A 15,000-nucleotide genomic window follows, 5' to 3' on the forward strand; every position below is an offset into this window, starting at 1 on the left:
GGGAGTTTGAGAGAGGTGTAAATCGTGGGTGACGAGGGTGAGCTGCTCCTCTGGTCCAGCGGCCAGTCCTCTGCTGGCTATTTGTCCCAGTATATCTAGTGATAGCCGAAGTGGGGGTTTTCTGACTCAGAGAACACTCTCCGTAATAGCTATGGCTTTAGTTTAACTCATGGGCTATAGTAGTGGAGGGTTGTAGGCTCTCCAGCCTCACCAGAGCTGCACATAAGGCCCTATGTTGACTCCTCTCATTTAAAAACTGAGAGTTGCTATTCTGAGTCTCTGGTCGCCTAGATCTGTAGATATACATTTAAAGAGGATTTTAGAGTAGCACAGGTAGTAGGCTGAGCCTCCCTGGGGACTCGTGGTCAGAGGTGTGGTTATGCTTCCTCTCACTCCAGAGTTATCATTTGAGGTTTAGCAAATTTATAGTTTAGCAAATCCAATATGGGTGTTGCAGGACTCCTCTCATTAGAGAGTCATCATGCTGAGGCCTCCATCCTCCAGAGCTCCATGCAAACAGCCATATCTTTTGCAGGTAGGGTTTGAGAACAGGCCTCCCTCAATAACAGAGAGTTGTTCTCTAGGCCCCTTGCTCCCTGTGCTCTGTGTTGTGCATATCTGAGCTTAGCTGTTTCCCACGTTGTAAGAGAAAACACTAGAGACCACATTGGTGTGAGTGTGGCAGCGCTCCTCTTCTAGAGTCATCCTGCTGAGGCCTACACTTCCCTTAGCCCTGTGAAGGAGCTATCTGTCTCTAGTTAGAGACTGTCGTCAGGTTTATTATTCAAAGAAAACAGGTTGTTGGCTTCAGCTGAAAAAGCATATTAGCCTCCCTGGTACAGGGGTTGACACTGGTCCCCCTGAAAGTAGCAAGCTAGGGCCCAATGGGTCTGGGTCATAATCCCTTAAAGGAACCCCTCTAAGTTGGGTTGTGGTGTCCAGGCCTTTGAGCTGGCTTTGCGTCAAACCCTTCGTGTAAAACCACTAGGATGCATCCTCATTAAAGCTTGAAGCTCGTCAGTAGCCGTAGGGGGTAGTGCTACTGACAGCCTGATGTGCGTGCAGTAGGGGGGATTTAACTCAGAGTTAAATGTGTTTGTGCTTGTAGCACAGCCATGATTGGTACACATCCTCTCAGCATGGCAGCGTGGGTATTTCGTTCCCCAAATGTGTCTAAGGATGCAGTACGAGTTCCTCTTCGAAAGGTAACGTCTCGGTAACGACTGTAACCCTTGTTCTCTGAGAACAGGGAACAAGACACTGTGTCCTGAGACCCTTTGGAGAACGCCTCAGCGTCACTGATGACTGAAGTACTGTATAATCACGGTGAGGCTTTCCGCAGAGTGTCTCAGGACGCAGTGTTTCGTTCCCTCATCTCGTCACACATAATCACACACACACATATATATGCATACACACATATATACACACACACACACACTCACATTGATGACGAGGATGAGCGGCTCTCCAGTGTGATGTTTGATGAGCTTCTCTTTGTTGGCGGTGTAGAACTGCGGATCCTCCACGTAATCGAAGTGAAAGTGTTCAGCGAGAGGCTCCTGGTCCTCGTCTGTCCCTCGGTCCCCTGAAGAGTCCACTCCTCTGTACAGCACCTGGTTCAGGTAGAAGAGAGCCGTGGCCTGCTGGGATTGAGCCGCCGCCGGAGACTGACACACCATGAGAGTGGATGACACACACGAGCAGTTCTACAGAAAACACATTCATGTTCACTGATATTAGATGATGAACTGATCTGATCTGAATAATGACTCGATCATCTTCTGTAGAGCTGCTGAATCTGATGACGTTTGCATCATTGATTCTGTTGTTTTCCTGTCAATAAAAGGCATTATTTCTCACCGTCTGTCCAACTCCAGTCACCTCCATCACGGCCGACTGCACCAGACCGAAGCCGTAACCCGTGACTGAGATCCTGCGACCACCACTGACACCATGAGGAATACAGATGAACAGATCTATGTGAGATTGTATTGTGCACAGTATGCAATATCAAGCCCAGCTAACCAAAGTAAGAACGTCCATCTATAATGTATGGAATGAAGCGGATATGACATCCAGCACAGGTTTCCTCGTGTCTCACACACTGACAGTGAGCAGCACTTGAATGGTCCTGTAGTGTGTCGTACCTGAGGAAGCTCTTGCTGGGTCTGATCTGACTGATCGTGGGGTTTTTCTCATAGGTGAAGGTGAAGCTGGGTGAAGCGCTGAGGCAGGGCCGGCCGTCGTACACCACACACACAGACACGTTCTCTGCCAGCGCAGCGGGAGGCATCACACACCCAATCACTTCACTCGACTGCCTGCAAACACACACATTCATCTGATGTAACGTATCACAACACAATCATCTGACTATATGTTTCATGTGTAGTTCTGATTCACATATATAAGCCCATTCTTGATGTAATACCATATTTAACATTTGAGTGAACAGTGCTTTTTGTTAAAGTCCACCGTCCCCATTTTATCCCCTAAAACTCACCTTTGATCACCAGAATGACTTAAAGTCCCTGTAAAGGCAATTTAAAAAAAAATTCTGCACACATTATAAATGTTAGAAATGTATTGCTAAAACACATTACAAAGACCGTGAACTGTGAAGTACTGAATTGTGGAGTTAGACCGTTAAACAGTTTTTTACCATTGATATTTTACGGATTTTTTGCTCCTGGCCCCGCCCCTACCTGACGACACACTGGAGCCTCTGAGGCTGGCCGCTCCCCTAACAATATAAATAGAGCACATTCGCATCAGTTTACCGCTCAATCGCGAGTTACTGTCAGTATTATTAGTTACTACAGCTTACAGTTTGCTAGTTAGCTATGTCTTCGTCATGGAAATGCGTACTACCTGGATGCGATCACGTACAAAACAGATCGTTGTCCTTATTTAAATTTCCTAAAAACGATCACATCAAGAAGAGGTGGATTCATTTTGCGAAGAGCCACCATGATGGAGAGCTGAGGATCAACGCCAAAACCCGCCTCTCTAGTGATCATTTTACACGGGATAGTTTTATAAACTTTCGTCGGAGACAACTGGGATTCATTGATAATCCGCTGTTACTGGTGAATGGGGCCTAACGACTATCTCCCGCCTCGGCCTTCATCCTGTCGCGTCGACAACTGGTGACATCATCGGCAGTGCGTGCCCACCAATGAGTGTAAGATGCCTTGTGCGCTTATGTTATAATTAACATAAGCTGCTAGGAGCATCCATTCCGGCTGTAGCGGGCGACAGTTGATTGTGGCGACGGCAGCTTTACCACGAGTGGGCGTGGTTTCAGCACAGCCAGCGGACACGCCCCCAGCGTTTGAAAGCAGAGACTACTGCTCATTTTTTCAAGATTTTGATAGCTTATTTTATGTACTTGCCGGCTTTTTTATCATTCAAATTTGTCTGGGTGTCTAACAACACATTTTTCTGTGATATGACAAACTCAGAACACATACTTCATTTTGACTTTACAGGGACTTTAAGTATTTTTTCCTTGAAAAAAAAAAAATCTGTATGCCTTAAAATTGCTTGAATATAACTCGACATCAGGGTTTTTCAATTAAAGTTCCAGGAGCTCCGGTCTCTATATCTCCTTCCCAGTCTATTCAGATTATATATTAGAAACACAAACAAAGATAATCTTAGGTACTGATTATGTTCTTTGTTTCATGTTATTACACGGCTCTGTGGAATACTTGATTCTGATTGGTCAATCACTCCATCCAGCGGTATATTATTCCCCGATAACAGCCGCTGAACACAGCCGCGGCGCCCAATTACGGCTCAGGACCTTGTTCAAAACCCTGCCGCGCCACAGAGCGCCATTTACATAGTTTTATATTAAATTTACATTTATTTGTTTCATATTGTCATTAATGTATACTGACTTCACCCTGTGCTGCAATATACATTTAGTTTTACATTAATTTACAGAAAGCAGCTGCTTGAATGAAAATTGCTGATGTTATCGGATTTTCAGACGAGATTCTCAATTCATTCAGTTAACGGACGCTCTGAAGTAAGGTGTGTTCAGACTGCAGACTTAGCAACGATTGTATTTAATTGTACAGTACAATCATTACATAGTACAGACATTATCTTGATTCCATAATGTCCTTAATGTCGCTTCTCATTCCGGTGTGCGACCCCCTTCAGTAAAATCAATATTTTGTGTAGTTATTTAATTATGCCATCCAGTATCGTGGACTCGCTCTCTCTTGTTTCATACAAACGCAGCTGCTGACATTTTGTATCTATTGTTTTGTACACTGTTGGAATATGAGATACAGACAGGTACGATTTTAAAACAATTTAATCTGAAATCATTATCTCTTATCTCCATAATTAATGTGTTGCAATGCTGAGTATTAAGTGTTATGACTGTATACTGTATCTCTTAAAAGTCCGTCTAGTTTAAATCTCGCCGCTGAAACTGCTCTCTCCGCGCAAGCTTTGTGTTTAAAGAGCTAATAAAATATTTAGACTCAGATCAATATTTCGTGTCTAATTATTTACTTATGTGGCAAGTATCCGTATAATAAGTGGGATAATGAACATCCAGCCAGTTGTTATCTTAGAATAAACCCCCTCCAGGTGTGTGTGTGTGTGTGTTTGTATTACAGAGCCAGTGATACAGATAACAGCCACGCATCATTTCCCAGCGTGTGTGTGTGTGTGTGTGTGAGTGTGTGTGTGTATAAGATCTCAGAATAAACCCCCTTCAGGTGTGTGTGTGTGTGTTATCTCAGAATAAACCCCCTTCAGACCTGATCCTGATCACCCTGTCGGGTTTATTCTGAGATAACAACCAGCTGGACGTACATTGCCCCTTACTTAAAGGAGTTTAGTGTGACTTAAGTCTGATTGGCTGTGATTTGTGATTGATCTGCAGCGTCTCGTAGTCGTGACATGTACAGTGAGGACAGACAAACTGCTTGTCGCTGGAATCACATCACGTTCCGTTAGGAGACCGTGTTAGAGTAATGATTTAGAAAACATTTTACCTCGACTTTGGCTTTGTTTAAGGATTGTGAGATGTGTATCGTTACACCCATCACTGAAATATGAGACACACACTCACATGTAAATGCTGCAGTCTTGAGTGGTGTTGATCCTGACGCTAACGCTGGATCCAGCGTCCAGGAATCGTCCTCTGATGGTGAGTCTGGTTCCTCCAGCGACAGGCCCGTGTGGCGGGGAGAACTCCAGCAGTCTGGGCTCCTGTGCATGAGGAACACTTACTCAAAGAGTTCACAACTTACTGAGCTTCTGTAGAGCAAGATCTGATCAGGCTGGGAAACCTTCTTGGACCAACAACAAATCAGCTCCTGCTTCCCAAAACACAGCGTACTGCGTACCCTGACAGGTTTTAACCAGAAGAGCAACTGAACCAGCGAATCAACTAGAAACGCTACTATTTTCCTAAGATCACTTTAGCTGTGTTTTCCACAAGCGGCAACCTTCCGGTCTCTCTCTCTCAACACTGAAGTGACTTAAACTGCAGTTCATCGACTGGCCACTAGAGGCTGCAGAAGAGAGTCAATCCCATAAACCCCCATGTTAAAATGTCCAACTTTACAGCAGAAAAAAACATGCTTACAGCCTGGTACTAAAAGTGGTTTTGGTCTATGGAGATAATTTTGCCCTTCGTGACGACTGTGAGGGGGGTGAATTTTTTTCATAACTTTCAATTATATTAAGCCTTAAAGTTCTGCATAATTAAGGGCGTGGCCACTTGAGTGACAGGTGGATTGCCGCTGATGTCACTGCTAGCCGTTTGTCTGTTAGCGTCACGTCACCTCAGCTAATCCGCCTCGCTGCCCATTTTCGTTTATCCGGGAGTGACGCTGCCAAGATGGCGATGGCCGGCTCCGCCCACTTTGCAACACTACGGGTGACGTCACCGACACTACGCCAATATTTTTTTACAGTCTATGGCTTTCCATCAGGAAGGTGTGGTAATAGAAAGTTATAGGTAGCAGCACATATAAATATTCATATTTCAGAATGTTAAAGAGCTAAAGCTGTTGATAAAGTTATAAACTCTTCTGGAAGGTTAGTTTACATTAGCATGTCATTCAGAATTAATGTGGCATGTAGAGTGAACGTCAGAACACACAACACACACACACACTCCACCCAGACCATGACATCACTTCCTGTCGAGGCCAGGATGTTAGAGCGCAAATGTGTGTCGCTCAGACAGATGTTTCCTGAGCTAAAGGTTTGAGGAAGGAGCTTTGGAAAAGGAATGATTCCTCACGGAATAACCTGGACTTTCCTCTTTTATAATTTCTCTAGTTCTGCTAAACCATTTCCCACCTAAACCAGTCCTCCGTCTGTTACTTAATGTTTGACCCATATTGATTCTCCACTCTTTGCCAGATACTCGCTGTGTTTGGAACATGGCTGTTACTAGTTGGTCCAAAAATATGTTTTGCAATTGTTCCCATTAAATTCTGAAAATGTTTTTTCTGAATGTTCTCTGACCGTTCAAAGCGTCCAGTTTAATGGTTTCAAAAACGTTTTTTCTTGGTTATGTGAACGTTAAGGGAACATTTTTTTGTATCTGTGGCGAGCTGGACGAGGCCGGTGGCGTGATTACTGATGAGCGACTCCTGCGCGACGCACCGGTCTCGAATCTCTCACGGAGAAGCGACGACAGTGGAGATAGAGAGAGACCAGGCCTGGACTTGTGTTGTGTTTGTTTTATTATGTGTGACAGTAGTCGTTGTTCAATGTTTGCCTCCTTCTTCCTACAACATCTAACCTTGTTACAAGTATCATTCTTCAAACATTATGGGAACGTTCCTTTTGAATGTTCTCTGAAAGTTCAAAAAAAAAAAAGATTAAGGACTGTCTAAAACGTTCCATGAATAATGTATAAATAATGTTTTTGTTCTGATGTTTCAAGACCAATATTAAAGAACTTTGAGCGAACGTTCTATTAACGTCACAGGAAGAACTTTCAGAGAACCTTGCACACATTCGGAGAACGTTCCCTGTTCACTGGGATCCGTGCAGGAACAGCAAAAGCATCTGATCCGCAAAATCATTCTCATTATAAACACACCGCTGTATCTCTCAATGCCATGAGAACATGACATCAGCCAGGAAACTCTCAGACTAAACATAGCGTTCCTGAAGTTCACAACGGCCATTAACAGTGAATAAAGCTGATCTCGAGTGCGTGTTGTCTTTTCTCTCAGTTATTTGAGTTCAAGCATTCAAATACGCCATCATGTCACACACTCGTGTTCTGTATCTGTTAGCCGTCGAGGCGAGGCTGGTGTAAAGCACAGCGAAGGGTGTGATGGGAAAATACATCAGGAGGAAGACAAAAGGGTGAAGGAGATACAAAACAGAAGAAACTACAACATGATCAGAGAACAGTAGGCATGTACTCACCACAAACGAGAACACTTCCTTTGAAACACCCACTGCATTACCGGCCACGCTCACCGTCACATGATCACTCATCGTTTCCCATGAAGCACCAGTCTCACAAACCAACCTGCAACAACACACACACACACCTGACATCAGCCGGCGGGTCATAACCCATAACACGGCCCATAAAAGTTACTGGAAACGTTTAAGTTGGACATTCATCTAACATTTTTAAATGTTACTTTTTTCAGAGCGTTTGAATGTAACGTTCCCATAATGACTGAAGAATAATACAACGAAATGTTCCCTTAACGGTCAAATAACCAAGACATATTTGGGGTGGTGGTGGCGCTGTGGATGAGACACATGCCTTTGGTGTGAGAGACCCGGGTTCGAATCCACTGTGAGACACCAATGTGTCCCTGAGCAACACACTTAACCCCTAGTTGCTCCAGAGGCGTGCGACCTCTGACATATAGCAATTGTAAGTCGCTTTGGATAAAAGCGTCAGCTAAATGAATAAATGTAAATATTTAAAACATTTTGTATGAATTGTCAGGAATTGTGTTTGTGTTTGCATGTGTGTGTGTGTGTGTGTGTGTGTGTGGTTACCTGACTGAAACAGTGTAGTGTTGTATGTAACAGGGCACTTCCCCGATGGAGACGTTGACGTGATCCGCTCGGTGTCCCAGATTCCTGCCCTGAACCGTGAGCAGCGTCCCACCCACCAGAGGCCCCGTCAGCGGCTCGATCTGCAGCACACACACACACACACACACACACACACACACACACACACACACACACACACACACACACACACACACACACACACACACACACACACACACACACAGCTTCAGTGTTTCTGTCTCAAGTTCATCTACAGTGAGACAGAAGTGAGGGAGGAGAAGAGGAAAGGGAAACGAGCCAAACTTGAGCGGTTCACATGAGCACTGATGACTCCACATTCTGTCCTTACACACACATTTTCATTCTGATGATGCAAGTCTTCATTATGATCAAAATCTGCATTATATCACGATAAAATGTTCTATAAACTCTTGGTATGATGCCAGAGCCACAGTAATGCTGTAACACTGTAAAACGAGTGTGTTGTTGACTAATATGATTAAATTGCTCATCACTTTTGACCAATAGTTTGCGCTGTTGCTAAATGGATGTTGTGTGGTCAGTCAACACACACAGTTTGATGTCAATATGCCAAAGAATCAGCTTGGCACTACGTCCTCAACTTTGTTGCTGTGTCATTAGTGAATGCCTCAGTCAATCAAAAAGCTTTTGATATCTTTTGGCCGGCATGTGTGAAGACGATCTGAGCCGATATTGGTGAAAATCAGATCTATGGTCTAGGAAGAGTTCGAAAAAGTAGGTTTGCAAAAAAATGCAAATTGGCGGCCAGCAAGTTAGACCCAGTATGGCAGAATTGGTATCATTGTTCGCGGTACGACTCAAGGAATCGATTTAGACCAATTTCATTAAAATAGGCAAAAATAATCAGTAGCTAATCGCTTTTTTTATATTTCATTTCAAATTTTGACCACAAGGTGGCGCTGTACCGAAACCTTTTGAGTACGTATGATGGCACATAGAGTTTTGTAACAATACTCTAATGCGTTTATAAAATACAGCATTTTATGAAAAAAAATCAAAATGTCCGATGCCCAAAATGTCCGATATGGGAAAGTCGACTCGTATGCGGCACTGAATTTAAAGAGACCCGTTTTATGATTTTTTGGCAAAAAAGTTTTTTCCATATCTCCAGACCATGTTATTTGAGAATAGTCGGGTTTATCATAAAGCTTGGTCTGAAGATGATCTGAGTCAATTTTGGAGACTGAATTTCACAATCCACAAATGTAGGCTATGCAAAGAATCATCTGCCAATTTAAAACGTGTAAAACAGCAGTTCTCTGAAAGCCTGTAAACACTCCCGAGGTCATAATTATCACTGAAGTGTGTAATGAGTCTCAGTTCACGTCATTTTACCTGCTGTTGACTTCATTTACACCCCTTACTGAAGTGAGAGACAGAGACACAAAGAGAAAGTGTGAAATAGAGGACAGAAATCACAGGCTGTTTTGAAACATATTCAAATGCAGAAAATAAGTTTGAGGCAAAACTAGGACAATGGCGGTTTGTCCCGAGAGCTTGAACCAGACTGAACTCATTCATCATGCTTTACACACAGACTTCTCTTTCTACAAGGCATTTATCTTCAACAGAAAGCTATACATTTCATCCAGCCAATATAAAGTTGCATAGCGTGCTAGCATACAGGTATAGAAAGCAAGATTTGAGAGTTTTGGGAAAGAATTGCAAAATGCATCTAGTGTTTTTGTCCATTTTGTCCACGAAAGGTGTTTTCTGTCATTTATGAAAGTTTGTTTTCCAATGCCATATTTTACTCTAAGAAACTGTAGAAAGTAAGTGATAACTGTCACAGCTGGTTGGCATTAACACCTAGATGACATCGTACAAAATGAACATCCTTTCAGAGCTGCTGTGAATGATCCTGGGGAAATGAAAGCAGGAGGCCGATGAGTGTTTGTGCCGCGGATCCGTACTGAACCTTTGCTCTACATCGGAGAACTCTTGCAACACAAGCACAGTCACTCCATTACTTCTCTGTTCTCCTGTCTGTAGATCAGCAGGATCTCAGAATCATCATAAACTGCTGAGGGAATGTGGGTCAGAAGCACTTTTGCATATTATACTGTCTTACTAAGTCATGGTTGTTTATGTCTTTGTGCCCAAACCAATCCCAACACGCTGGTTATAGAACAACAGAATGAAAAACTAATGGTTTATAGTGGCAACTTAAGGTCCCATAACTCACCAACCTTGAACAATATGACTGAACTTGACCATGTGACCTGTGTCACATGAGACAGCAATTTATAGTCCTTGAGCGCTGGAGTTTTTGGTTTCATTGATGTGTGCGCTCAGATGTCGAGATAAATGTTTCACGAGTTCATATTGAGCTGCCTCTCACTTTCGCTTGCAGACTTTAGCATATTTTGAGCAGAATTCACACATTGTGGGGCTTCGCTTCTCCTGAAACATTTCAAATCAGTCTTTATTTACTCAACCTGCCATTGCTCTTGAACCATATGGCCTTCGTTCCTCGCTTAAATATTAAATTATGTTATGTTTCTTGCGCAGAAAATGAAAGCTTCAGAACAACACCAGGCTGAGTCAATATTGACTGGATTTTCATCTCTTAAATTCGCCATCCATCCTCACTGCTGTTCATGATCTCGTTTATGATTTGTCTTTGCTATGTCTGTGTTGTTGTGTGTTTGTGTCAGTCTCACCTTCTGGATGTGTGGATCTGGGCAGTCTGCAGTGATGGTCTGGCACTGGTCTCGCTGACGACACTCGCTGTGGCACCAGACACACATGTGACCCTGCGTCTCACGACCCTGACACTGGGAGCAGTCGCTGTCCCCCGCGCCACAGCTGTACACCTCCACTGCACACACACACACACACACACACACAATATCTGTCCACTGAAGCCCTTGTGAAAATGTGTGATGATCACATGACAGCATTATTAAACTACAGTCTGTGCATTTGATAATATCTGAAATCATGACAGCGTTGTTGCTACTCAACTGTTGTGCAGTGAACAAAAGTGTTTATGAGATGGGAAATGACCAGTGCGCTCTAAAAAAACATGTCTATTGCTAAAAAGCATTTGGTTGACGTCACATTTGTTATTGAACGCAAAGTTTGTACCCATAACTGAGAAGTTTCTCAATCCTCCTGCACCGGATTGGGTGAAATGCTGGATCGGGAAGCCCATTCTTTAGCATCCTCCGGTCTAGCGGAGAACATGTTGCTGGCGGCATCTAGCTCTGAAGAGCTTGACATGGATGAAGAGGGCAAAGAGAGAGAATCGGTTGAGCCCTCTTCTTCCATCAGCCCTGTATATAGGGAGTTATTGGATGTAATGGCCTGCACTACAGCCAGGTTTAACTTAACCTAGTCTCATGAGAAACTGGAAGTCACTCGGAGTAAACTCAAGCGTTTTCTGGCGAGCCATGATCATCCCCCATGAGCCTTCTGGATCTTGAGATCCTGAAAGAAGCCATATTCAGCCAGCATCTTTCCTTTCCCACATTTGAATAACGAGAATGTGGAGGGATTGTGCGAGTGGAGATGATTTGAGAGATGATCTGACCTGCTGAGAGATTTGGATCAGGGGCAGGGGTTGTCTCCTGAAGTGGTCGCTGAATTGCCAAACAGTCAGCTGTAACTATCGATCATTCATTGGCAGCTATGGTGGTTACGGAGAGGTATCTGTGGTTGAATCTCTCGGAAATTAAAGATAGGGAGAAAACTCCCAATCTTGATACTCTGATTTCACCCTTTGGACTATTTAGCCGCTTTAGCCATCGGGCCGAACGGTTCTTAGAATGGTAAGGATTGGTTCCAGTTGTGTTTCCACTTGAGCCTGGCACAGCACGGCACGATTACAACTTGTTCTCTGCCCTGAATTCTCTCCCCGGTTAGCTAACCGTGCCGAACCGTGCTGGTAGAATCCGTGAAGTGTCAGCTGGCCCGAAATGAGAACCGTTCGGCCTGATGGTGGAAAAGCGGCTTTTGAGGCGGTTGTGGGAAGGTTCTGAGAGGCGAAGGCACAGTTGGCGGCATTCAGGAGATGCACTATATTGCCAGAAGTATTGGGACACCCCTCCATATCACTGAGTTCAGGTGTTCCAGTCACTTCCATGGCCACAGGTGTATAAATCAAGCAGTAGGCATGCAGACGCTTCTACACACATCTGTGAAAGAATGTGTGTTTCACATTTGTGGAAGAATGGGTCGCTCTGAGGAGCTCAGTGAACTCAAGTGTGGGACCGTGATCGGTTGCCACCTGTGCAATTAGTCCATTCGTGAAATTTCCTCACAACTAAATATTCCACGGTCAACTTTTAGTGGTATTATGACAAAGTGGAAGCAATTAGGAACAACAGCAACTCAGCCACGAAGTAGTAGACCACATAAAATCAGAGCGGGTCAGCGCATGCTGAGGCGCACAGTGCGCAGAAGTCGCACACTTTCTGCAAAGTCAACAGCTACAGACCTCCAAACTTCTGCTATGGGGAATCGGTTCCCCATAGCAGACACCAAACACAGCGTCAAAGTGTGAAACACGTCAGGGAACGAGATGGTGCATTTGCCTCAGGTTTGCCTGCCCGTCTCCTTCACACAAAAGAGTTGATGACATGTAAATCAGGTGCAGTTATACATGCACGGGCGCTCCACATGTGACGTCACAGACTGCCATCTGCCAATGAATACTGGCTTCTTTACAAGTGTTTCAGAGGACATTCCCCATAGCATCAACACCAAGATAAAGCATCTTGTGTGTGTGTGTGTGTGTGTGTGTGTGTGTGTGTGTGTGTGTGTGTGTGTGTGTGTGTGTGTGTGTCTGTGTGTGTGAGCGTGTGTGTGTGTGTGTGTGTGTGTGTGTGTGTGCGTGTGTGTGTGTGTGTGTGTGTGTGTGTGTGTGTGTGTGTCTGTGTGTCTGTGTGTGTGAGCGTGTGTGTGTGTGTGTGTGTGTGTGTGTGTGTGTGTGTGTGTGTGTGTGTGTGTGTGTGTGTGTGTGTGTGTGTGTGTGTATGTGTGTGCTGGTACCTGTCATTGGTTTTGGACTGTCTATATATGTGTTGGTTCCTCTTCTCCGCAGATTGAGATGGAATATTTGGCTCCTCATTGACGTTTTTAGCTGCACAAAGAGATGAAAATTTTATTCATTTAGTAAAAATCAAAGTTCTGAGTTTCAGTTACAAACATAGAAGCTTGTTTCTGCCACAAAATAAAAAAAGGGTTTTTATCTCATAAAACTTTTTATCTCATAATTCTGACTTTTTTTCTCACAATTGCAAGTTTATATCTTACAAGAGTTTATTTCTTGCAATTTCGAGTTTATAACTTGTAAATTTACAATTCTCACTTTAATTCCTACAATTCTGTTTATAATCTGTAATTCGGACTCTTTTTTTCTCAGTATTGTGTCAGTGTGGTAAAGTGAATGTGAAATGTAATCTTCAAACTTGAGTTGATCGATTGAATGTGTCCGAGTCAGATATTAATGTGAATTTGCACTGTCTGTGACTGTATTTGAATCAAACCCGCTCTCACTGACGGCTGCTGGAAGTGTGTGTATCTGAAGAACTTACGGTCACTCCACTACAGTTCACAGACGACCCGTCCAGCCACTGCACACGGTACAGCTGCCCATCACCAAAGTCACAGTCCAGCGCAGTGCCCTGCACACACACACACAGACACACACACACACACACACACACACACACACACACACACACACACACACACACACACACGCACAGCATGACGACCACAGCCACAGCATGTCCAATCACATCAGAGTCATGTTCACAAAACATCACAAGACCATGAGACAGAGACGATCTCTCATGACTAACGGTCTCTGACATCCAGTGACTCTCATGGCCTCAGTAGCTCTCAGGAACGACACACACACCAGGGGCGATTCCAGGATTTTATAAATGGGGGGGCACAGGGGGGACCAAGAACCAGTCAGGGGGGGCCGCAGTTTAACACACTTCTAACTAACTCAACCAGGCCCCGCCCCTTTATTCTGCGTATTAATTATTATAATGAGGAATATTGTAACGTGTTCGTTCCCGGAAGAAACTCAAGATACAATGGAGGCGTTTCAGGAGTTCAGAAACACTGACACTGATTGTGTCTCTCATTATCTCTGTTTACAGCAACAAAGAACCGGGCAAAAAGAGCTGTGAGGAAACAGGCGTGTGTGTGTGTGTGTGTGTGTGTGTGTGTGTGTGTGTGTGTGTGTGTGTGTGTGTGTGTGTGTGTGTGTGTGTGTGTGTGTGTGTGTGTGTGTGTGTGTGTGTGTGTGTGTGTGTGTGTGTGTTATGGGTCATGTATGTGTAAAAACGCCAGAGTCCTACATGTTCTATGTTCTTCAGGTCCAGAGTGAAAACATGAGAGCTTCCGGTGGCCAGCGGAGGAACGTCACGGGCCTCCATACTGGGACAGGAGTGGGAATACTGGGAGAGAAACAGGAGAGAAAACAATAGTGACCAATGTTTAGAGAACTATGAATGCAAGCAATCTCCTGAATGTGTGTGTGTGTGTGAGAGAGAGAGAGAGAGAGGGATCATGTCAACACCAGAGGAAGGGTGGTGACAGTGAAAATGCAAACATCAGTTATTTATGACTGTACAAGCGCAATTAGACCATATTCTGCCCTCAGAATGTTAGCATACGAGGAGAAGACAACAAATCCCAAAAGTGCTTTAAATAACCACATATTTCCCAGCAGTTTTCAAAGTCTATCTTGAGAAACATACAGGCTAGCCTCCCTAACAACAGGAATTATTGTGGGTTTTATTTAATCTTCCGCTAACCCTAACAGAAAATATGGTGCATCACAATAAGTATTAAGCTCTTAGAATTGTTTATTTATCTAGAGAAAGTAAACTAAATTAAATATTGACAATGTTTTAGTTTTGTCTTAATTCAGCTTGTTGCAGTGCATCCTGG

The 15,000-nt window shown here is 43.9% G+C and overlaps 1 protein-coding gene across 1 annotated transcript in view; it reads right to left on the minus strand.

Moving 5' to 3' along the window:
- Positions 1-15,000, minus strand: part of plxnd1 (plexin D1) — an 87,298-nt gene that overhangs the window by 41,944 nt on the left and 30,354 nt on the right. The window contains exons 9-18 of the mRNA XM_077217600.1: positions 14,406-14,504; positions 13,626-13,715; positions 13,081-13,171; positions 10,749-10,906; positions 8,023-8,162; positions 7,429-7,534; positions 5,102-5,241; positions 2,151-2,324; positions 1,864-1,948; positions 1,446-1,709 (exon numbers count right to left, since the gene is read on the minus strand). Of these exons, the coding sequence (XP_077073715.1) occupies positions 1,446-1,709; positions 1,864-1,948; positions 2,151-2,324; positions 5,102-5,241; positions 7,429-7,534; positions 8,023-8,162; positions 10,749-10,906; positions 13,081-13,171; positions 13,626-13,715; positions 14,406-14,504 (1,347 nt within the window). The remainder of the gene's footprint in view (positions 1-1,445; positions 1,710-1,863; positions 1,949-2,150; positions 2,325-5,101; positions 5,242-7,428; positions 7,535-8,022; positions 8,163-10,748; positions 10,907-13,080; positions 13,172-13,625; positions 13,716-14,405; positions 14,505-15,000) is intronic.

Source organism: Siphateles boraxobius, unplaced genomic scaffold (genome assembly GCF_051911475.1).
Source record: "Siphateles boraxobius isolate OS27281-9 unplaced genomic scaffold, OSU_SipBor_1 75, whole genome shotgun sequence".
Taxonomy (NCBI): Eukaryota; Metazoa; Chordata; class Actinopteri; order Cypriniformes; family Leuciscidae; genus Siphateles; species Siphateles boraxobius.